Source organism: Lycium ferocissimum, chromosome 2 (assembly GCF_029784015.1).
Source record: "Lycium ferocissimum isolate CSIRO_LF1 chromosome 2, AGI_CSIRO_Lferr_CH_V1, whole genome shotgun sequence".
Classification (NCBI taxonomy): Eukaryota; Viridiplantae; Streptophyta; class Magnoliopsida; order Solanales; family Solanaceae; genus Lycium; species Lycium ferocissimum.
This window is the reverse complement of record NC_081343.1, coordinates 51,057,875-51,081,224: the sequence shown is the minus strand read 5'-3', so window position 1 is coordinate 51,081,224 and position 23,350 is coordinate 51,057,875. Positions and strand designations below refer to the sequence as shown.

The following is a 23,350-nucleotide window of genomic DNA, read 5'->3' as shown; positions in this document are numbered from 1 at the left end:
CCCGTAGGAGTCAACACGCTCTTTATTCCTCAATTTCATCCACGACAAGAAAACAATGAAATTCGTTTTGAGGTTTCGCCTATGGCGATCCCCTTTTCTTTTTAAATTTTTGACTTTTTACTCCGCTTATTATTTGACTGTGTGTTTCGAATGATTTCGTTGGATGCGTGTTTGATATTCTTGATACATGATACAATGGTTTAAGATTAGCGTGCTACCAACTTTTAAATGTACAATTGAACCAATCTAGTTTAATAAAAAATTACTAAGTCCGACTTTAAAACCATTCATATAAATACAATTTTTTCCAAAACGTTATGACTTTACACTAATGTTAGTTCATTTTGAGAGATAAAAAGGTAAACTAATTATGTGGGTAACTTCTTCACTTTAACTCTTTTCCAACATTTGAAACATGTATTCGTTAAAACTTTTATATAATTGAACTAATAGTATTTCATAGGTCTTACTTTTAAACAACACTTAGAATCCTCTTTCATGCAAATTACTATATTTTCTATAAATCTTATATTTTAATAACATTATTATATTTAAAATTTTAGCAATACTTACAAAATTATTTTCTTTCTATAATATTATACTTACACTTAGCCTAATTAATTAACTCTAAGTCTGGGCGGATTAACCATTGTTAATGGAACTTAGAGGATGCCTAATACCTTCCCTCTAGGTTAGTTGAACCCGTACCTAGAATTTTGGTTTTAGACTTTAAAACAAATCAACTTTAGATAATTACTTTAATTCTTAGGTGCCCTAATTCACCATAAATAATTAGGTTGCGACTCATTAACTCTAATTAACCGAATTATCGGGATGTTATAAACTATTTTTGACCCGGAGTTAAAATGGGTATGACACCAACGATTATCTTCCACTTCGCGACTCACCAAATCCCGGTCGATTCTTGTGCGAGACTCATCTCTCTTCGGTAATGGCTAAACGTCATTGATCGCCCTTCACCACACATAGTACCTTTTGTATAGCTTGAGGGTTCCAGATCCTTTATTTCCTCCTCTGCAAAGAGCTAATGCATAGGCCACAAGATTAACTTACGAAGGTTGAGGATAATACTTTAGATTAGGCTTCGGAATTCGTTTGTCCCTTCCGTGCTATCTCTGTATGGTTCACCTTTTAGGTACTACCGTGTGAGCTTTTTTTATTATCCGACTCTACCCGAGTCACTTCGATCCTCTTGCTCGGTGAGTTTTACATTTTCCTCCAATGCGTTTTACAGTTGTAAGAACTTTTGTCTTGCGCTAATTAAAAGTCTTTCCCGGATCAAGCATAGAGGCCTCATCAAAAGTAATATCTCTACTGATTACAAACTTAAGAGGGTTTAAACTCCATATTTTATATTATTTTACCCCTTCAAAGATATCCCATAAATAAACCTTTTCGAGCTCTGGGTTCTAATTTTCCATCATTTACATGACAATATGCGGGACATCCAAAGATTCTTAAGTATGAGTAATCAGACGGTTTACCTGACCATACCTCACTTGTAGTTTTGAAGTCAATGGCCGAAGCTGGAGAACGATTAACAACATAACAAGCAGTATTTACTGCTTCCGCCCAGAACTACTTAGGCATCGTGGCATTAGAGAGCATACATCGTGCTTTCTCAAGAAGAGTGCGGTTTATTCTTTCGGCTACTCCATTCTGTTATGGTGTATGCCTAATAGTTCTATGTCTCAATACACCATGAATCTTGTAAAATTGTCAAACTCTTCATTGCAAAAACTCTAAGCCATTATACGTTCAAGACACTTTAATCTTTCTATCACACTGTTTGATTTTCAATTAATGTCTTCCGGTTTTTGAAATTCTTAAAGACATCACTTTTAGCCTTTAAGAAGTATACCCAAACTTGCGTGAAAAATCATTAATGAAAGTAAGAAGATGCCTCTTTCCACTCTGGATGGAACTCGAGATGGACCCCATAAATACGAATAATGTAGTCAAGTACCCCTTCGATTTTGTGCTTGCCCGTGCTAAAGCTAACCCGTTTCTACTTTCCAAGGACACAATGCTCACAAAAAATCAAGTGTACTAATCTTCTCACCTTTCAAAAGGTTTCGGTGGCTCAAAATTGCCAACTCCGCTCGCTAAGTGACCTAATCTCATATACGCCACATCTTAGCCTTGTCATCATCGATAAACGTAAGGTTACGGCATTCGGCACCTAGAATGGTGCGCCATCAGTACATAAAGACCAACCCTCCTCCCGATTTTTAACATGACTGGGGAGAACCCTTGGTCACTTAGATTCCACGCTTTACCCACGCTTATATCCAAGCTTATCAATAGTACCAAGAGAGATCGATTCTTTTTCATATCAAGAACATGTGGAACATTAGACAATGTCCTTATATTGCCGTCATGACACCGTATACGAAATCGAACCAATGCCTCGTTATTTCACATACCGCATCGTTACCCCTAAGTACGAGTCTCATCGTGCCTTGCGTAGCTAGTAAACCAATCTTTTCAAGCACATGTGGAAAGGTACAAAGTCAATCTAATATCCACTTGTGTGTCCGAATGTCATTTGTTGAAGCTTAGCACATAATCTTCTTCGTACGTATCGAGCTACCGAACCAGAGATACCTTTGTCGTTGTTTTATCAATCTTCTTATTCGGGCAATTCCTCTCAAAGTGACCCTTTTGATGACAACCCCAACATTCAGCATCCTTCCCACTCACCCTGTTCCTAGACTTTGAACTAGCTACTGATTTGCCTCCCCCTCTTTGGCTCGAGCGACCTCTAACCGTCAAACCCTCACCATGGTCCTCTTTCTCACCATTGTTGATATGATTTCTTAATTCATCCGAATTCAATGCTTGTCTTACCATCTGTAACGTGGCCACCTCCTTACTGTACATTATTGAATTAACTACGTCTTTGTACGCCGGTGATAATGAAAACAGTAGAGTGCACGCTAGTTTTTCATCTCTCACTTTAATATCAGCATGAGTAAGATCCATAGCCACTTTATTAAAAGCATCAAGATGATCCTGTAAAGTTGTACCTGTCTTCATCTTGAAGGTGTAAACACTGCCTTAACAACATTCTGGTTGTTACTGATTTCTTCTGGTAGAGATCTTCAAGTTTCTTCTACAAACTCGCAGTTTTTTTTCCGGTACTGACTTCACATAACACGATGTCTGATGAGGATAATTGAATTGCGCTAAACGCATCCATCTTAATCTTCTGCTTCTCGGCCTCTTTCGTATTTTCGGGATACGAGTCGTCCAAAGCATAGACTGTTCCTTCTCTCCGTAACAACGCTATGATCTTGATCTTCCAGATGTTGAAGTTATTCTTGTAGCCCGTAAAATTCGCTACCTCAAACTTTATAGATGTCATAGTCTCCATTCCTAGATCTCACGACCCGAGGCTCGATACCAATTGTTAGCGCGAAACGATAAAAACACAAGTATTAACGTGGTTTGGATCGATGTGATCCTAGTCCACGGAGAACGGCCGGCACTTTTATTAATATCAAGGGAGAAAGTAAGTTACAAGATGGAATACTCTTAGGTTATATGTTCTATCCTACTTAATAAATCCTAGCTACCATGTATTTATACTACTAGGTCTAATCCTTTCCTAGAAAGGATCTAAATCCCAATAACACTCGAAAACCAACAAAGAAAAAAGTTTCCTTTTATTTCTTTCTACTTTTGAGTAGGAATTGGCTTGAATATCTTCTCAACTTCACAATATACCTAGGACATATTATTACAGGAGATGGGGTGGAGTGCGCGACCGATAAGGGGGGTTGCTCGGATGGTAAGTGTCACACTTTCAACCCGAAGAATTTGAACGAGTCACCAAGGGAAGCAACGGGGAAGCTGCGGGATGAGGTAAAAAAAAGGTGCGACGACAAAGTGTCTATAATAACGATGGCCTCAGCCTAATTTAGTTAAAGAATTGAGAGGTTTTCTAGGCTTAACTGGGTATTACAAGAAGTTTGTGAAGAATTATTCCCCAGATAACCAATCCATTAACCAATTTAATGAAGAAAGGCGGATTCATTTGGATTACTGAAGCCACAATAGCTTTCAACAATCTCAAATTTATCTTACTAGCATATATGTATTTCAAAATTGACGAGATGCACTCTGATGACGTGTCGTGAGTCAACTTTAACAATATTTCTCTATTTCTAACTAGGTCTGGGCATAAACACAGAAAACCGAAAAACCGGACCGAACCGAATTAATTCAGTTTTTCGGTTTCGGTTTTTTTGGTTTTTTGGTTCGGTTTCGATTTTTTTTTTTATAACAAATTCGGTGTTTCGGTTCGGTGTTTGGTTCCGGGTCAACGGTTCTTCGGTATTTCGGTTTAACCGAAGTTTTTTTTTTTTTTTTTTTTTTTGAAGATTTACTAAATGAATACAATTTTTTTTGGGGGGAAAAAAACATAAGTAGACAATAATATTATAATATTTACATACCTTAGCAACTAAATGTTATTAAACATTACATGATAGGTTAAGTGTTTATAGTAAATCAAATTGCTATATATAAGGAAACCCTTCAAATACGTGAATAACTCCAATACCTATTTGTTGTTCATAAGATAACTGTTTTTATACAATTTCATACTTCCTCCTTATTCTCAAAAGATTTTTTTCAATGCTTTTTCTTACCTTTCTACTTCCTCCTTATTCTCAACTTCTTTCATTGTTCCATAAAAAAATAAAATCTCGCTTTTCATTTAACACTACGGATATTGAACACAAGTATAATAATAATTTGAGTGTTGATTTTTATTATATATAGTATAATAAAAATGTTATACATAGAATAATATTCATATAATTTATTTCACCTATTATAATAAATTAGATATAACTCACATAATTTGATTATACACTATATAAAATTTTATATACCTCGTATGATTTTATTTTACGTTGTATAATACATTATATTTTGTATATAGAAGATATTATCTTGTATGTGTGGATGATCACTATGTTGGATTCTAAAGTCATCAAACCTTCAAATATTTAGTCTAGGGCCGTAAAACTCGTAACTCGAAGCAATCAAGAAGGAAATGGAAATAAATGGAGAGATGTGTAATTGCTAAAAAAACCCAATTAGAAAAATCGAAACCGAACCGAACCGAACTTCAAAAAACCGAACCGAACCGAACTAATTGGATATGTGTGTTCGGTGTCCACTTTCAAAAAACCGAACCGAACTTTAAAAAAATCAAACCGAAAAACCGAACGCCCACCCAATTCTAACCCGTCTCAATTTTCTTGCTGAGATCATTAGCATATAAAAGTGTGGATATTTCAATAATATCAATTATTTATAATATATTTTGTGTGAATTTTGATTACATAATCTTCGCTAATCTAGTTAGGGTCCATGAAACCGACTAAATAACGTGTTGCATTCTATCCCAACTCAAAAACTGTGTGAACTATTATACAAGTATTTGAGAATTTATTTCACGGTTTATATTGATGTGTCTCACCAGAATAAGGCATACACGTAATTGCTTTTCATATTAGTTGTCAAGATTATTAAATAAATTTGTCATTTTATAAAATTAAGATAAAATTAATTTTTTTTTTCTCATTTAGCCTTTGATATAAATTATTTTTGAAAGTAAACATTGTTGACTACATAGCATAGAAATTATAAATTTAAAGACTTCAAACAAATAATAAGTATTTGATTGATGTTATGATGTTCAAATACCAATAAAATTAGCTTAAGCCGGAGAGAGATAAAAGTAAATTAGTACTATAATACATACTCCATTCGGATAAAAAGAGTGTTCACTTAACATTTTTTTCTTGAGTAAAAAAGAGTGTCCACTTATCTAATCAAAAAAGAATTAATCTTATTTTTTTAGATTTGCCCTTATTAAGTGCTATGTAATCAAATTCCAATACCTATTTAATTAGGGAGAGTTAAGTCAAATTATCAAAAAAAAATTAGGAGTTAAAATCTTTTTAAGTGGTATATAAATGACTAAGTAAACACTCTTTTTTATGTCTAGAGTATATTTCTTTTTTATGAATTTTTAAAGACGCGTGCTAAAATAGAACGTGACAAAGGGAGTTTTCGTATGCATCAATAGCACGCCAAATCCGACTTCAGTAGGCCTTTTTGGCTTGTAATGTCCACACACATACTTTAGCTGTTTGAAAATTCAACAGCCTTTGAATTTCATGCTCTTCCGTATACCTCCTGTAACAATAAATACCTTGGCGATTAAAGCAACATATCGAGCTTTAGCAACAAAGTGGCTTCTAAAAGTGAAAACACAAAGTATTTGGATAGGGGCCACTCAAAGTTGCTTTTGTACTTCAATAATTCATTTATGCTGATAATATATATGTATTAATGTAACGCAATTGAAATTTTGAGATTCTAGTTTCTAAATTTTGATATAGAAACTTTAAGTTTTTGTGAAATTAAATTTTATTTTTATAAAAATTATGTAAAAATATAATAATAATTAATAACTTAAAATATTTAAAAGGCATATTGAAAAATTTTGGTTGACGCAAAATTTAATTGAGTCACGAAATTTTAACGGTGACACACGGGCTAATAATTTTGATTGGGGGTCAATGTAAGAGAAGTCAAAGTCTCCGCTGAGAAGTCTATATATTTTTGTTCAGAAGCTACTAGCTAGTAGGGTTCATATATTAAAGGGTAAGGGGGTCAAATATAAATCTACTTTACTTTTTATTGATTAACTTTTGGGCAAAGTTAAAGTGATCAAATATATCCTCCGATTGATAAAGATACACATATACCCTTCAGTGGATGAAAATCACCAAATTAGCCAAAATTATCCATTTAACTAAAATTACTCATGACTCATAAGTTAGACCCAACCCGACTCAACCCAAAAATTAATTTTACCCCACCCTATATACCTAAAAAGTAAATAAATAAAAGTGAAAATTTATTTTAAAAATAGTGGACAAGTAAAAGTGAACAGAGGGAGTAAAGACAACCTTACCGATCCTTATATATCATGCACCTGATGAAAGGTCTAACATAAGAAGTCTCTGAATTAATAACAGAAAATGAAGATGGCATCACAAGCAATTTGGAAAATTGAACTAAACCAATGGAACAATGAACAAACCAGTAAATGAACCAATTCTCAACACTGGAACAATGAACAATTCTGGAAGATGGCATCACAAGCAATTTGAAAATACAGCAATATAGTAATTACAACAATTCTCAAAACTGGACAGAACTAAACCAAAACTCTTTGTGAACAAAAAAAACTGCACCAAAACTGAACTTGAGCTGAACTGAAAAACTAGACAGAACCTGTGGTGCATGGGTAAAATTAGGGTGGGCTGAAATTATTTTGGGTCGGTTTGAGTTTAACATATGGGGCATGAGTAATTTTAATTAAATGGGTAATTTTGGCTGATTCGGAGATTTCCATCCATTCAAGGGTATATGTGTATACTTTGGCTAACGGAGGGGTATATTTGATTACTTTGGCTAACGGATGGCAAAGTTAGCTAACAAACTAAAGTAGAGGGGTATATTTGACCCTTTTCCCCATATTAAATGATACAGTGAGTTTAATTTAACTTTTCTTCTCCATATATATATATATATATATATATACACACACACATATAACCTCTCTATAACAGCATTGTTGGGTCAGAAATTTTTCAACTGTTATGAAGAATGACTGTTATACACCTATAACAGCATTGACATTTAAATAATACTTCGCTGTTATAGGTAAAAAAAAAAATGCATAAAATCTAATTTTTAGTTATTAATTGTTAAATTCTAAGCTTAATCACATTTTATATAACGAACGGAAACCGTTTAATGATGGAGAAGAAAAGTTAAATTAAACTCACTGTATCAACCTGAATTTTTTTAAAATTGTTCATGTCGTACCAATAGTTTGAATGACAAATTTATCTGACTCCACTTTCGAGACAAAAATATGATAGATAGAAGGATAAGTTCCGACGCTATAGAAATATTTACATAATCAAATCATTTTAGGTAATTAAAGATAACTCTTTTAATAAGCATTATCCGATAATATGGTAAGAATGGTAACTAACATGTCATCACAAATTAAAATTTATTAGGATAAAAAACGATATGTGTCCATGCACTTGTTTTTCATTGGATACATTCTTTTAGGCACGTTGGAGTAAAGATTTCATTGGATACATTCAAGTAGGATTTCCTTTACAATTAACTGTCACATAATTATAAAATGATTTGTTTAGAGATCATGTCTATGGAAGTGAAAAATGTCGTGGCGTTTTGGACGGCCAAGTAAAATTCCTTTTTTATATGCTTTGTTTTCAAATTTTAACTTTTTCATTGCAACTTTTTTCCGTTTTCTTTGTTATTTGTAATTGAGAAATATAGAGGTAAATTTTACGAAGGTCACAACTTTCACTTAAGTATATTTTCTAACATAAAAGTCATAAAAATTTGCCTTTACTAACACAAAAATCACCTATGCCAGAAAATCCAACTTCCAGTGGATGATACTTTTTTAAAGTTAATTTATTTTTAACTATTTTACTATTTTATTTATTTTTCATTTAATAAATACAAATTCAATTAAAAAAAGGGACCCGACTCAATCCAAAACTCATAAATAAAATAAAAATAGTATTCTTCCCTCATCTGAAAAGAATAAAGATATGTTATAATTATTCTTTTCAATTAGAGACTCTAAAAGTTTTACCCGATCCAGCTATTCCAGTTATTCTTTAAATTATTATCTACTTTAATGTAAGTATCTACTAGGGGAACAAGAATATAAAATCAGTTTATGCATATCTTATTTGGTTTATAATAAGGAATATGGAAGGCTGGAGTAAGAAACTGAATTTTAAGGACAAATAGTTACTACTACTTGCATCAAAAGTAATAACCTTGTGATAATGTTTTTCAAGTTCATTCACCCTATAAGTATTGAATTTCTGAATATGAGTTTTGGTGGGGCCGGGTTTGATATGTTCTTCTTAATTGAATTTGTATTTATTCAACTACATTTTTTATAAACAAAAAGTAAAAAATTATTACCGATCGGATATGAGTTTTGGATTGAGTCAGGTCGGATTTTTTTAATTGAATTTGTATTTATTACATTAAAAATAATAAAATAATAAAATAATACAAAGTTAAAAAAAATGAATAAAATAGTAAAAAAAATTATCACCTACTGGAAGTTGGATTTTCCGGCATATGTGACTTCTGTGTTATTAAGGGTGAAGTTATGTGACTTTTGTGTTAGTAAAGGCAAAATTATGTGACTTTTGTGTTAAAAAATATCGTTAAATGGCTTTGGTGATAATGTGACCATATATGTGAAATTTACCCAGAAATATAGCAGGAGAGTGTCTGAAAAAGAAGAAAAAAAACTACGAGTCTGATGGGAATTTCATTTTATGACTCAAATTAGAGGGGAATGATTGGGTCATTCCTTAGGAACAGCATTCACAAATCTTGATTGAATCATCCAACGGCTCTTGTTACATAGATAAGTCATTATCAAGCCTGTCTTTCCGAGTAGTGTCGTTGCCATTAATAATAATGTCCTTGTTTGTGGAAATTTTATTCACCCATTTTTTCCAATAATGTACTTACTTAGCAGGCGTTTGCATATGCTATTTGAAATCATGAGATAAAATTAATATTTGAACATGTATTTCATCTCATAATTTTAAATCATGGTTTGAAATCTAAATCATTCAAAAAAGCATGATTTAGGATTTTAAATCATGATTTTAAAATTTTTAAATATAAAACTTGACCCATAAGTTTATATTTTATAAAAAAAAAACTCATAAATTGGTAGATATTTTTAACAATTACTCCTACCAACTATTTACCAACCTTTATTTATATCTACCATGTGGAAGGATTATATTAAAGAATAGTTACATTACTATTCATGTTAAATTTTCTTTTTTATTTAAGTAAAATTTGATCAATTGATTTTGTATTTTTTAGAAAGACCTTCTAGTAGCGTATTAATTTTATTGTAAACTATAACTTGCACATTTAGTAAGATTGTATAAGAATTGAGAATATTTTGATAGTTTTCACAACTTGTAGAGTTTTTATATCTATAAGAAAAATATCAACTTAAAAAATTGAATGCGTATTCAAAACGTGATTTCAAATCATGATTTAGGGCATCTTCATGTGTCAAAGATGCGAGTCTTAGTTCCTAGTTTATTTGAATCAAGTGTGTCTGAGTTGCAGTCTTATGTATGTAAGAGGGCTAAGGATATTGTAAAGTAATATTCCTATAGTGAGAGTCATTGCAGTGTACTATTTGAGTTAGTTCACTCTGATGTACGGGGGCTGCTCCTCCTCCTTCTTTATCGGGTTATAATGATTTTGTGACTTTTTTGGATTCTTTCTCTGGTGATTTCATCTCATGATTTCAAACTATAACCATAATTTGAAACCATGTCCAAACGGCCCCTAATCTCATTCCTCTATTTAAAATGATCAGCTACTGAGTATGTCTTTACTCTTTACTATGTATCTTCAGCTTTTTGCATGCTAGGACATTATATTAGTGATGAAGATGTCATCGTCGCCTTTCAGTATTTCTTCTTTGCTGCTGATCACCTTCAGCTTAGCCTTAACAAACGGTCGCATTTTTCCTCAAGAAGAAAGTAATGGCTCCATTTTTGAGATGAAGAATTCATGGTTTCCTTTTAGAGCTTCCATATAAGCTGATGACTGCCTTTTTATATAATAACACTGTATGCAACTTTTATGATTTTGTAGAGAATGCTCTTAAAGAAATAGCAGACCAGTTGGGAAAAAAGGACTGGAATTTTGATCTTAATCCTTGTGATGGCAACACAAATTGGACTACACCAAGAATTGACGATTATAAGCTTCTGTATTACAACAATGTAACCTGCAACTGCTCTACCCCTGATGGTTTCTGTCATGTACAAAGCATGTGAGCCTTCTTCCTTTTGCTCTTCTTAATTTGCCCCCAGTTTTTCTTTATTGTGGCTATATTTTTCGTCTGCCGGAGAACGTTGTCCTTGATCAATTTTTGAAAGTACTCTTTCCAAAGAATATACTTTCCACAAGGAGAAACCCCAACTCTTGTCAACCTTTAAGACTAAAACATATCACTAAACCGTTATTAAAAAGAAAGGATTAAGGGCCTATCTGGTTGAGATTTGTTTCCTTATCTAAATAGTGTTACTCCATAAGGGTCAAAAACACACGTCAAATAGTATTTGTTCATTTTTCCTACCTGATAGTTTAGGTAGGATTTTACACCTGATGGTTCAGATAGAAAATTAAAAAAAGAAGAAGTGATACTTGAGGTGTTTTTTGACACTTAACTCTAATGTTATCTTTATAATTAATCAGTATGTTTGATTAAGTCAATTTTTCTAGGACCAGTTTGATTATTACACGGGGATCTGAAAATTTTGAACTAATAAACAACCATTGCTTCAGATTTGGATAATGAAAAGCAAACAAGCTTTCTTCCAATATTTTTTTAATTTAGTTTTGATAGCTTTTCTTATAATGTTAACAGAATACTCAAAGGACAAGATCTCCCAGGTGTTCTCCCTCCCTCCCTGGTGAAGTTACCTTATCTCAAGCACATGTACTGTTTTCCGACTTGAATCTATGTTTTCATGACTTGTAGGAGTTTTTCTTATTTTTATCAATTATCATTATGATTATGATAATCCTTTGCCTGAGAAACATATTGTCGGCATGTGTGCTGCAGTGATCTCTCTCGCAACTATTTGAGTGGTACTATTCCCCCTGAATGGGCATCTATCAAACTGGAATTTATGTGAGCTGCACCGGAATTGTACTTAATACTTTAGGCATTACATAAAAAGGTCCCTTTAATTTTAGCTATCCAATAATTGATGGTTTACAGGTCTTTTATGTTGAATCGACTCTCTGGGCCAATTCCAAAATACTTGGGAAACATGACTACACTACTTTATATGTAAGTTCTCATGGCTTTCACAACACTCAACAAGGATAAGTAATCTTTGTTTTACTAACATTCATTGAGCTGGACATCAAACTTTCAGGAGTTTGGAAAGTAACATGTTTAATGGAACTGTTCCAAAAGAACTAGGAAGCATGGTTAATCTGCAGAATCTGTAAGGCCTTCCAAACTGTCCTACTTTAGATAAAATTGTATTTTTACAATATTTTGACAACTCAGGGCCTTTTGCTTTGTGCAGCTATCTTGGTTTTAATAATCTCATAGGTAAGTTGCCGGTGGAACTCAATAAACTCACAAATTTGATACAACTGTGAGTACCTCAGAATATACTTTTGATGTAATTTCCTCTAAGTCTAACTGCACTTTCTGTTTGTCTGAGTTCCTTTTTTTTAATCATTTTTGGCACAATTGCAGTAGGTTGAGTGGTAACAACTTCACCGGAAAACTTCCTAGCTTTGAGAGTTTGAAAAACCTTCAGATATTGTAAGTATTTTCACACCATTTGGAATTAGAAGTTTGTAATTTCTAGATAAATTTGAGTTGTTTCAGACTTTATGCTTGTTTAACAGACAGATTCAAGCTTCTGGTTTTGAAGGACCTGTATCTCCAAATATTTCTGTCTTGACTCAAATGAAAGAATTGTGAGTTGTTTTCTATGTTGCATACTTTCTTTAGTTGCTTATTGTTGTGTTCCCTTTTATTTGGTTGGAATTTAATTATAATAGATGTCTTTACAAAAGAATCAGCGACTTGACTGGAAGTGCTTCAGAATTTCCACCGCTCGAGAACATGACTGGCCTAACTAGATTGTGAGTAATTTTCTTGAAATTTAGGTTTACTCATTAATCGCTCCATTAGTTTCCTAATTTATTAAGGAAAAAAAATCTGAAACTAATTTGTGATTGCCGGATTTTGAGGAACTGCAATATATCTGGGAAGATTCCTTCTTACGTAGCTAATATGTCTCAATTGAAAGTTCTGTAAGTTAGCCGCCCACCTTCACTCTGATTTTCTTTTCTTTATTTTTTTATATCATTTTCTTTCTCCCTTCCAAAGCAACTGTATTTAACAGAAATCATGCATGCCATCTATGAATGCCTTTTGCTTTTACGAATTCTGTTTACATCATAAGTAAATGTTATCTCTGGTAGTTCTTTTATCAAGACCATATACAGGAGAACTTCCCTCCCAGGGGAAAAGGGAAAAGAAAGAACATAAGAAAACGAATGACGATCCAGAAATTCTGTTTCAGAAGATACACACTTCTAGAGTAGTACTTCCAGCATTTGTGGGCCTTTGATTGAAAGGATTTATGCATGGTTTCTACTATCTTTACTTGCCTGATTAAAACTGTGTTTCGTGATTGACTGTTATTGTGTTAATAAACTTTGTGGTTGACTCTATGCTAAAGAAAACTCAGGTGGATGCCTCACTTTCTTTCTTCCTTTTTTCCTTTTCCATTTCAAGGGCGAGGGAGTATAAAAGTTTACATAAGTATTCTGTTTATTACTGTTAAATCTCGTGAGACAAAATTTATAATTTGAACCGGTAGTATTACTATTTAGGTGAGGTAAAGACTCCTTTGAATTATTTAGACTCATCACAGACGCTACTTTGTATTGACTCTGAATTCTAGATGTTAGTCTTGCATTTTCACTTAGACTAAGGGTGTGTTTGGTATTAAGGAAAATATTTTATACGAAAAATGTTTTCTTGGAAAAGAAAGGGGTTTTTTAGTTATGTTCTTACGTTCATTAAGTAAGCAAAAAACATTGTCCCAAAAACATGTATATAATCTAGGCAAACATTATGGGGAATGGGGGCTAGGAGACAATAAATTGGAAATTAAATGTCACTTGTGGAACTTGTTTTCCCAACTTCCACCACGTCATTTTCCTTATTTTTAATGAAATTGTTTTCCTAGAGCAAAAGTTTGACCAACCAAACATTGGAAATATTGGTCTTCCATACCAAACACATCCTAAATCCACATTTTGGAATTTCCACTAATCATTCACTGGCATGCTTATGCAGAAAACGTTGTACTCCTAAATGAATTGATGTCCATATATCAGGAAAATTCAGAAGAGTATTTAATATTTGTATTTAAGCTCACATGTCTCAAGTTGGTATTGTTTCTGGCTTGACAATGGTTTTCCTTTGCTGCAGAGATCTAAGCTTCAACAAGCTTGAAGGACAGATCCCGAATTTGGAGGGCCTGGATAATCTGGAGTTCTTGTAGGTGATAGAAATATAGGGGTGTAACTTGTCAATTGTCATACTCATGTTTCTTCTTCAGCTTGCATGCCTATATGTCTCAGGTTTATAAAATTTAAACCTGAGGCTTCAAATACGTTTATTGTCAAAGAAACTTTTAGTGGCTGACATTGTATACATTATTTGAGCTTGATTCATTTATTTTGAAATTTGTTGTTCAAAATTGATATCCGCAGTCGAATTAAAGATTTTCCTTTGCAAGGTACTTGACAAGCAATAGATTTACTGGGCCAGTTGATTGGATCAAGAATCGAAATTCCAAATTGTAAGTTCATTAATTTTTTTTATTACCATTGTTTTGCATATAAGTCTACTTATTCCTATAAGAATGACAGATTCAATTATATCTCAAGAACTGAAGACTCCATAAGCATAAAGCCATAAATGCCAATGTTGCATACACATAGAATTTCTTTTTGTGCAACACTGACATGTTGATTCTATAATGCCTATGTTGCACTAACTCTTATTTCTTTGTTGAGACGCATTGGCAAACTTTTATTTCTATTTGAATGTGGTTGGACAACAAATTTCAAAACAAATTCCAAACAACTTGGATTTGCAAATGGTACTGGGAAAACACTAATTATGTCAGAAAGCTTTATTTACAGCTTGACAGACCTGTCGTACAACAACTTCAGTGAGAGCTCTGAGCCACCTTCTTGTCGGGAAACCCTGTATGATTCTTGAACCTTGTATCTTCTTCCCTCTCATTTTTTGTTGGGGCACCAGCTGTTGTTATTTCTAAGCCGCATTTCCTTCTTCTTATCAGAAACTTGTTCAGAAGCTATAACTCAACAAAAAAGCCGTAAGTATTTAACAAGTCTTATAGGAAGTTGATGCATACTCTCTCTCTCTCTCTCTCTCTCTCTCTCTTAGAGAATCATCAACTGGTTCAGGCCTTCTGACCCTTCCTTCCAACTTGATGCAGAGAACTTGGAAAATGCTTGTCAAGTTGTTCAAAGAGTAGGTTTATCCTTCTACAAGGCTATGTTCCATTTTCTCTCTAAGATTTTGTTTTCATTAGTTTAACTTATACAGTAAATTATCAATTTCTTGCTGATAACTGTGAAGGAGAACACTTATAATGTCAGTTTTCTGTGTCTGCCATGCTTCTTAGAGTCAAAAATGTCAAAAATAAATAATCTGTTTTAGTTATATGCAGATTGGTCTTCAGTGCACATAAATTGTGGTGGAGAGAGTGTGACTATTGGGAATACCACTTACGAAGAAGATAAATATTCAGCAGGATTCTTTTTCTGGAAAGAGAGCTGGGGAGCCAGCAATACAGGATATTTCTCAGAACATCTCATGGATACGAGCGATTACAAAGTGACTAATGTATCTGCCATTAAGGGAGATGACTCTGAACTCTACACAACAGCTCGGCTCTCAGCTTCATCTCTTACTTACTATGGACGTTGTTTAGTAAATGGTAACTACACCGTGAAACTGCACTTTGCAGAGATTGTTATACGAGATAACCGATCTTTCCAGAGTCTCGGAAAACGGATGTTTGATGTCTATATTCAGGTCAATTAAACATTAATCTGAGTCTTGAGTCAAGGTTTAGGTGCAGTTTACTAACAATTTAACTGGATGCAGGGTGAGAGGAAGCTCAAAGATTTTGATATTCGAACTGCAGCTGAAGGAGTTGATAAAGCTTTGACAAGAAAGTTCAATGTAGTTGTAGAAGACGGCATTCTAGAAGTGCGCTTTCAGTATGCGGGGAAAGGAAGATCAGCTCTCTCCAGCAGAGAAAACTGTGGCCCTTTAATTTCTGCCATCTCTTTTGAAGCTAGTAAACTACTACTATTACCCTTTGGTTCACTCTTCCCTCTTTCACAAACACACACTTTAGACAAACTTTAAGCTTTATTCTATTACTATGCTGAACTTGCGCATAATCAAGTTATAATATTGTTTCAGATGCTGTTAATTATTCTTTGAGAGGCTACATCATGGATCCCTCGGCTAGTCACAAAAAGATGGTTTCCATCATAGCTGGAGCAGTGGCGTCCTCACTAATTCTCATTTTCATAATATGGTTTGTTGCTTGGAGGAGAAGCGGAAAACGGACATCAAAGGAAGAAGGTGATACTAAATCCAAATAGCTTTTTCAAAAGTTGTTATCAATTTGAAAATGATGTATTTTTAAAATAGGAAACATTATGAATATATGCATTTCATATTGAAAGATTTTCCATATGTGGAAGCATTGCACTGTTTTAATGTTTTCTTTTTCTATAATGCACAGAATTAAGTGGACTAGATCTACTGACTAGTGTGTTTACCATCAGACAAATCAAAGCTGCCACAAATAATTTCGATGCTGCAAATAAAATCGGGGAAGGTGGTTTTGGCTCTGTCTACAAGGTGCATCTCAAGCTGACCTCTCACAAGCTTTCTACTCTTTCTTCATGCCGTCAAGTCCTTCTTGTACACATGACATCAGGGGCATATTTAGGATTTAAACTTAATGGGTTCAAAATTCTGACTTCTTTGAAATTATTAGTTCAAGAACTTAATTAAATAATTCTTAAGATTTTTCACATATAAATATGGTAAATGTTGGTTCAATTAAAGCGATAATGCAAAAGTATAGCTTCACCCCTACATGCGCACGACAAACCAATACTATATCCCTTTTTTCTTAGCTACAACATCTAGACATGGATGCTATGTATAGACAGCCTCATGATCTGTTATTTCTTTTCTTTTCTTTTTGGTTAATAAACAGGGTACACTATCGGATGGTACTGTTATTGCTGTTAAGCAGCTTTCATCCAAATCGAAACAAGGGAACCGTGAGTTTGTAAATGAGATAGGTATGATCTCTGGTTTACAGCACCCAAATCTTGTCAAACTATATGGATGTTGTGCTGACGGGAATCAACTGCTACTGGTGTATGAGTACTTGGAGAACAATAGCCTCGCCCGTGCTTTATATGGTAATTTACTATCCTTGTTCATTGTACTAGTTACATTCCAAACAGAAAATAACACTAAAATGAAACAAGAAAAAAAGATTTCTCTTTTGTAATTAATGAAAGAATCCAGACTGAGAAGTCAAAGTATATTCTTAATTAGTTCACACTAAAATGCAGGTCCAGAAGAACATCGGCTCAAAATAGATTGGCCAACCAGGCAAAAAATCTGCATTGGGATAGCAAAAAGCTTAGCTTTCCTACACGAAGAATCATCATTAAAAGTTGTTCATAGGGACATCAAAGCAACAAATGTTCTTCTTGACAAGAAACTAAACCCAAAGATCTCTGACTTTGGTCTGGCCAAACTTGATGATGAGGAGAACACACATATCAGCACTAGAGTTGCTGGAACCATGTAAGCATTCTGACAAGTCTCTCATTCATATGCTTATGTTTTTTGTGTTCTTTGGAAAAGAAATATATCTATGAATGATGACCACACTAGGGTTAATTCCACATGTCGTAACTTTCTGTAATGACAGCAGAACCTTGAAATGAAAATTGATATAGGTCTGTGTGTTGTTCTCTTCAGTGCAGCATATGTACATTTAAGATTGATCCCTTACTATTTCTCTTTCTTGGTTTTTGGATAGCTTATAGAAGACTACTTGCCCTAGTAGTTTATATATTCTTAAACAAGAAAGAGTGGTGAAGTTACATAGACCAGGACATTACTTGATCGCAAAAAAAAAGAAAAAGAAAAAAAGACTAGTACATAATGGCCCGGCAACCCTTAATGAAGGCGCATCCAGAGGCTTAATCAGATTCCTAGTGCTGATTGCACTTCTTCTATTCTATGGATAGAAACGTATCCTCTTCAAATCTTGCCGTTTCTGTTAATCATTCTTGAGTTGTACTTCATCCCAATTTATCATTTTTGGCGTTCTGAAATATCAAGCATGAACCTGATGCCGCTTTTAGAAACTTTAATCATGAGTTGAACATCTATATGTCTTTTACCCTAGTAGTAGTCTCCATGAATTTACAGTCCTCACTTTGTTCTGCAGAGGATATATGGCCCCTGAATATGCATTATGGGGCTACTTGACCTACAAAGCAGATGTCTACAGCTTTGGAGTTGTTGCGTTAGAGATTGCTGCTGGGAAGAACAATATGACATATCGCCCCAATGAGAAATTTGTCTGCCTTCTAGACTGGGTAAGGAATCATAGTTCCCCATATTAATTCCTAATAGAAGTAGCAAAATCAAACCAAAATGCACATCACACATATCTTGCATTTTATTAAATTCTATTCTGGTGCTTATATTCAGGCCCTTGATCCACAAAAGCAAGGAAAATTGATGGAACTAGTAGATGAAACATTGGGTTCAGATTTGAACAAGGATGAGGCTCTAAGGATGATAAATGTAGCTTTGCTATGTATCAATCCATCTCCAGCACTTAGGCCAGCTATGTCTGCAGTAGTCAGTATTCTTGAAGATCATATTGATCTTCCTGAGTTTAATAAAGTGGAATCAAGAATCTGTGATGATGATGATGCTTTCAAGTTTCAAGGATTAAGAGACAAGTACAACGAGATGATCCGCTTGAACCAAACTCAATGACTTACTCATTCCTCTACTTCTACATCTACTTTAATTCAGTCAGATCAATATTGTGAAAGGAGGAGTAACAGATTCTGTTAGGTCTACATGTGTGAGGTAGTTATTTCCTTCTACTGATAGAAGGTGATGTTCAAATAATACTTGTTTGACAGGATCCATACACCTTTAGGTGTCCTTTGGTTTCATGTGATATTGTGATTGTAATGGAGGGATTATAATATAATCTTGGAATTGTTATTCTATGGTATGAAAAATCTATATATATATATATATATATATATATATATATAAGAGAGGCATGTAGGAGTGACGTGGCGGCTCTCTTGGAAAATACGCATATTTATCTTTTTTTTTAATTAAAATTTCACCCTTTTTTCCTATTTAAAATTAAAAAATAAAACTGAAAAATATGGAAACTCTTCAGAAAGGTTGTATCCTATTTAGTGATAAATCTCTTCTCTAACCGTCGGCTTCTTCTTTTAAAATAACGTCAAACTCCAAGCACCGCATGGAAAAACCATTCTACTCTCTCTGATCAATATACCATCACAAAAAAATTAGCAATAATTTTAAACTCTGCAAACGCACCAAAAATTTAAACTTTTGCCATGGAAACGCGTCAAAAAATACATATAACATTTGAAAATTAAAATTCTTTTACTACTCTTACACTCCACCAAATCGCAATGGAGTTGAGACTCGGACTATTGGGCATAACTGATAAATTATCGTTTTCCCAATCCTCTAATCTTTCATCATCCCTTTAGAGGGCTGCATCTTTTTTAACAAGGTAAATATTTATTTTTCCCCAACTTTTATATTAATTGTACAAAAGGGAAAGAAAAGGCAATAGAGTATTGAGGAGGATGATTGAGAAGGAGATTGAAAAACAGAAAAAGATGAGAAAACGAGCATTAAAAGGAAAAAATGAAAAAGGGATATTTTTTAGGAAAATCAATATATAACAGAATTCGGTGGACAAACTATGCAAATATTGGTGTTGCTACTTATTTCATTTTCTTTTTTGTTTTTTGAATTATTTACTTTTGGTTCCATGCTTTTGTTATTTGAATAGTAAAAGTTTTTTTTAAAAACATCTACTCTACTATCTTATGAAAGAATCAAGAAAAATTACTTATTTATATATTAAATTAATATAAATATGTGCTAAACCCCATCAGACACATATATAAAAGTGAAAATTTTCTTCAAAAATTATTTCTTATATAAAATTTGATAGCGCAAAATGTAGTTGTTTATATTTGTGATTTCATTAATATATTAAAAAAAATTATATTTTATGTTTGAAAATTTTATCTAGACCAAATGTTTATAAAAATGTTATTTTAAAGTTTGTTGATGTTTTTCACGCCGCGCAAAGCGCGGGTAATATTACTAGTTGAAAATAATACAACAATTGTAGTATAAACAGTTATGGTTGCGTATATCGAAATTAAAAATTCAACCAAACATAAGATAAAATAATCACACATTTTATCTCGAGATCGTTATACTTTATTATTGTAACCCAATGACTCCTTATTGTTCTTAATGATTCCTCCTACGCCTCTTTGATCAAGATTTTCTTTTGTTGATCCATCAACGTTCAATGTTGGAGTCCTCTCTTCTTATAGCAAATATGACATAATTATTTTGGTGATACTATCTCTAGTCCATCTTAAATGTCATTTTAACCTTTTTAAATTTGATAAACATTATTATATTTTCCAAATCTATCCTTACTCTAATAAATAATTTAAAACTATAAAGCGTAACTTGAAGAGATATTAAGGGTAACATGGTTCAAATAGCCCTTATAATTTATGTTATTAATTGATTTTGTAATGGGTGTCTCCAAACCATAAACAATATTTAAAGTGGACCTGAGGTAGTAATTAGTAGATGAGGTATCAGTTTTTCAGGTGATTATGGTTTCTAAACTTCCAATCTAGTCAAATGTGCAAAAGACAGGGATCTAGATAATTTTTTATTTTTTATTTAGCGAGATGTGCCTAAGCCATTAGGTCCTTATTAAATTGCCCATGCAATCGGGTCTCAAAAAAATCGACGATTATAATTGAATAGATATAATCACTCCACCCTTAATTAGAAATTTCGAATTTGAATCCTAATAATGATTTGAACTATTGTCCTAGACTAAGTACCAACAGTGGGTCAGAAAGAAAAAGAAATAAAAAGATCATACCTGTCGGTTATTGCTTTTCCCATGTGACTTTAATGTAAAGCCTATCCAAACAAAGCCCTCGAATTCAATCAAGAAGACAGAATTTGTACTTAGTCCTTCGTTTTTCTCTTTAAATAATTGTTTTAGGAGTGGCAAATCAATAAACTGTAAACAAAATCTTTGTATCATTATTTGTTAACTAAATACTTTTTACACTTAGTACAAACTTAAACACCTTAATATAAATCATGAGGGACTAATTAATCATGATTTTGCAATGTTGTTATATTGATAAAGGAGAGCAAAAAAAAAAAAAGTTTTATTGATAAGGGTCAAATATATAATACTTTCTCAGTCCCAATTTAGGTGATACACTTTCTTTTTTAGTATATCTCAAAAAGAATGATACATTTCTATATTTAGAAATAATTTAACTTAAAACTTCCTCCTTCCTTAATGAAGTGATTTATAGCAACACAAATATTTATTATTTATTTTAAATCACAAATTTTAAAAGTCTTTATATCTTTCTTAAATTTCGTATCTAATCAAACTATTATTATTACATCAATTGGAAAGGAGGGAGAAAGAAAAGTCAAAGTCTCCACTGATGTCTATTTATGATCTCAAGCTAGTGGGGTTCATATCTTAAATGACAGAGTAGTTTACTTCAACGTCTCTTCTACCAATTCTTTTTTCATTTGATCTTTACAGACACAAAGCAGTTTTTGTTGATTATTGGATCTTACAAATACACATTATTGATCTCTCAATCCGATAATTTCTGTACTAATTCCTTTTCTAGAGTCAACTGCGTCAAGTTATAACCGCGTCAATTTTTTTGATGATCAGGAAAATTATATTTTGACTTGAAATTCATTTTGTTCATGTTTGATTATTTTTGAACGACAAATTTATGTGGCTTACTTTGGCGACGAATAGTTTTTTTTTTTCTTTTTTTTTTCTTTTTTTCACGCAAATGATACTATCAAGTTTTCTTATTTATGTTGCTAGCTAATTTTGAGTAAAATTGTCCATGCGCTTGTCTATCAGTCTATTAAAAATCTTCATTTTGCTGCAAAAATATCTAAACTAGAAGTCTGACCACATCTCACAAAAGTTTAGACCATACGTAGAGAATGCGTTTTAAGTAGGACGAAATGGCTCAATATAATTCTTTACAATTTAAATAGAAAAATTGATAGGGTAAAAATCTCGTGTTTAGTTTTTTATATAACAAAAAAGAATCATAGAAAAGTCACAAAATCAGTTGACCTTAATTTTTTTTTTTTTTTCTGAGCTAGCTTAGTTTTTCAACAATCTCCAATCAAGATTCCTGGCCAATTGACCGGCAAATAAGTAGCAAAAATATTCATAAACACGTGCATGTGCTGGAGTTTTAATTTATTCCTCCAAATTTTGTAAGTTCAAGAATCTCTCTAGTCACACATTGATGACTAGTGAGAAACATTACATTATGGACTTTGATTACTCTATAGCTTCGCAACTCCATAAAGTAATCTATAGTAATGTAAGCGTACCTTTGTAGCGTATATCAAGATTTGACACATTCCCATAAGCAACAACATTATAAAATGGGGGAATATGCTGCTTGTATATTTTTTCCATTAGTTATTTCATCCGTCCTATTATATACTTTTAAAAAATTAGAGAAGAACTATGATATACAAGCCAAATCTATGCAAAGTATCAAAGTACCACGCTGATGAGGACGAGAGTTCCACATATCTTTTATTTTAAATGAGTGGTGGTAAGAATTTCAACAAATCATGCCATTACGAGTAAAATTAAGATGCTACTATTAAATTTTCAATTTTCAGCTCTTAATTAGTACAGCTGGCATATGACGGGATGATCCTTTTTGGAGCTACAAAGCAGGGGTACTATTTTATTGATCTACAAAATATGTTTGTCCCCAGTTTTGTCTGTCAATTAACGATAAGTCAAAAGAGGGAAAAAATGTCTATAATGTAGAGTTAGAATAGGATTTTGATTTTAAGACTAAAGTTGGAAAGAAGAAAATGATTGGTTCATCCCCTAGAGGCAAGAAGCAATATTAACATCCAGAAATCTTGATTGGGTTCATCCAACGGCTCCTCTTACAGAATGCTTTACGTAGAAACATCATTGTCAAATTAACATCATAGTGTGAAGCAAAAGCAAGTTGTATACTACTGCATTTATCATTTCTTCTTCCTGATCATACTATATTAATGCCATGTCGAGCGTTGATATGTCTCGCCCAGAAATAGAGTCATAATTTAAAGTTTATGAGTTCA

At 33.0% G+C, this 23,350-nt stretch overlaps 1 protein-coding gene across 1 annotated transcript in view; it reads left to right on the top strand.

Annotated features, from left to right (window-relative positions):
* LOC132047707 (uncharacterized) overlaps positions 1-23,350 on the top strand; it is an 81,710-nt gene that overhangs the window by 46,423 nt on the left and 11,937 nt on the right. The window contains exons 2-22 of the mRNA XM_059438712.1: positions 10,819-10,999; positions 11,597-11,668; positions 11,795-11,863; positions 11,954-12,025; positions 12,114-12,185; positions 12,270-12,341; positions 12,446-12,514; positions 12,601-12,672; positions 12,772-12,840; positions 14,201-14,269; positions 14,746-14,985; positions 15,081-15,116; positions 15,240-15,274; positions 15,474-15,841; positions 15,914-16,109; positions 16,238-16,402; positions 16,566-16,684; positions 17,049-17,259; positions 17,416-17,653; positions 18,306-18,456; positions 18,572-18,854. Of these exons, the coding sequence (XP_059294695.1) occupies positions 10,819-10,999; positions 11,597-11,668; positions 11,795-11,863; positions 11,954-12,025; positions 12,114-12,185; positions 12,270-12,341; positions 12,446-12,514; positions 12,601-12,672; positions 12,772-12,840; positions 14,201-14,269; positions 14,746-14,985; positions 15,081-15,116; positions 15,240-15,274; positions 15,474-15,841; positions 15,914-16,109; positions 16,238-16,402; positions 16,566-16,684; positions 17,049-17,259; positions 17,416-17,653; positions 18,306-18,456; positions 18,572-18,854 (2,859 nt within the window). The remainder of the gene's footprint in view (positions 1-10,818; positions 11,000-11,596; positions 11,669-11,794; positions 11,864-11,953; positions 12,026-12,113; positions 12,186-12,269; positions 12,342-12,445; positions 12,515-12,600; positions 12,673-12,771; positions 12,841-14,200; positions 14,270-14,745; positions 14,986-15,080; positions 15,117-15,239; positions 15,275-15,473; positions 15,842-15,913; positions 16,110-16,237; positions 16,403-16,565; positions 16,685-17,048; positions 17,260-17,415; positions 17,654-18,305; positions 18,457-18,571; positions 18,855-23,350) is intronic.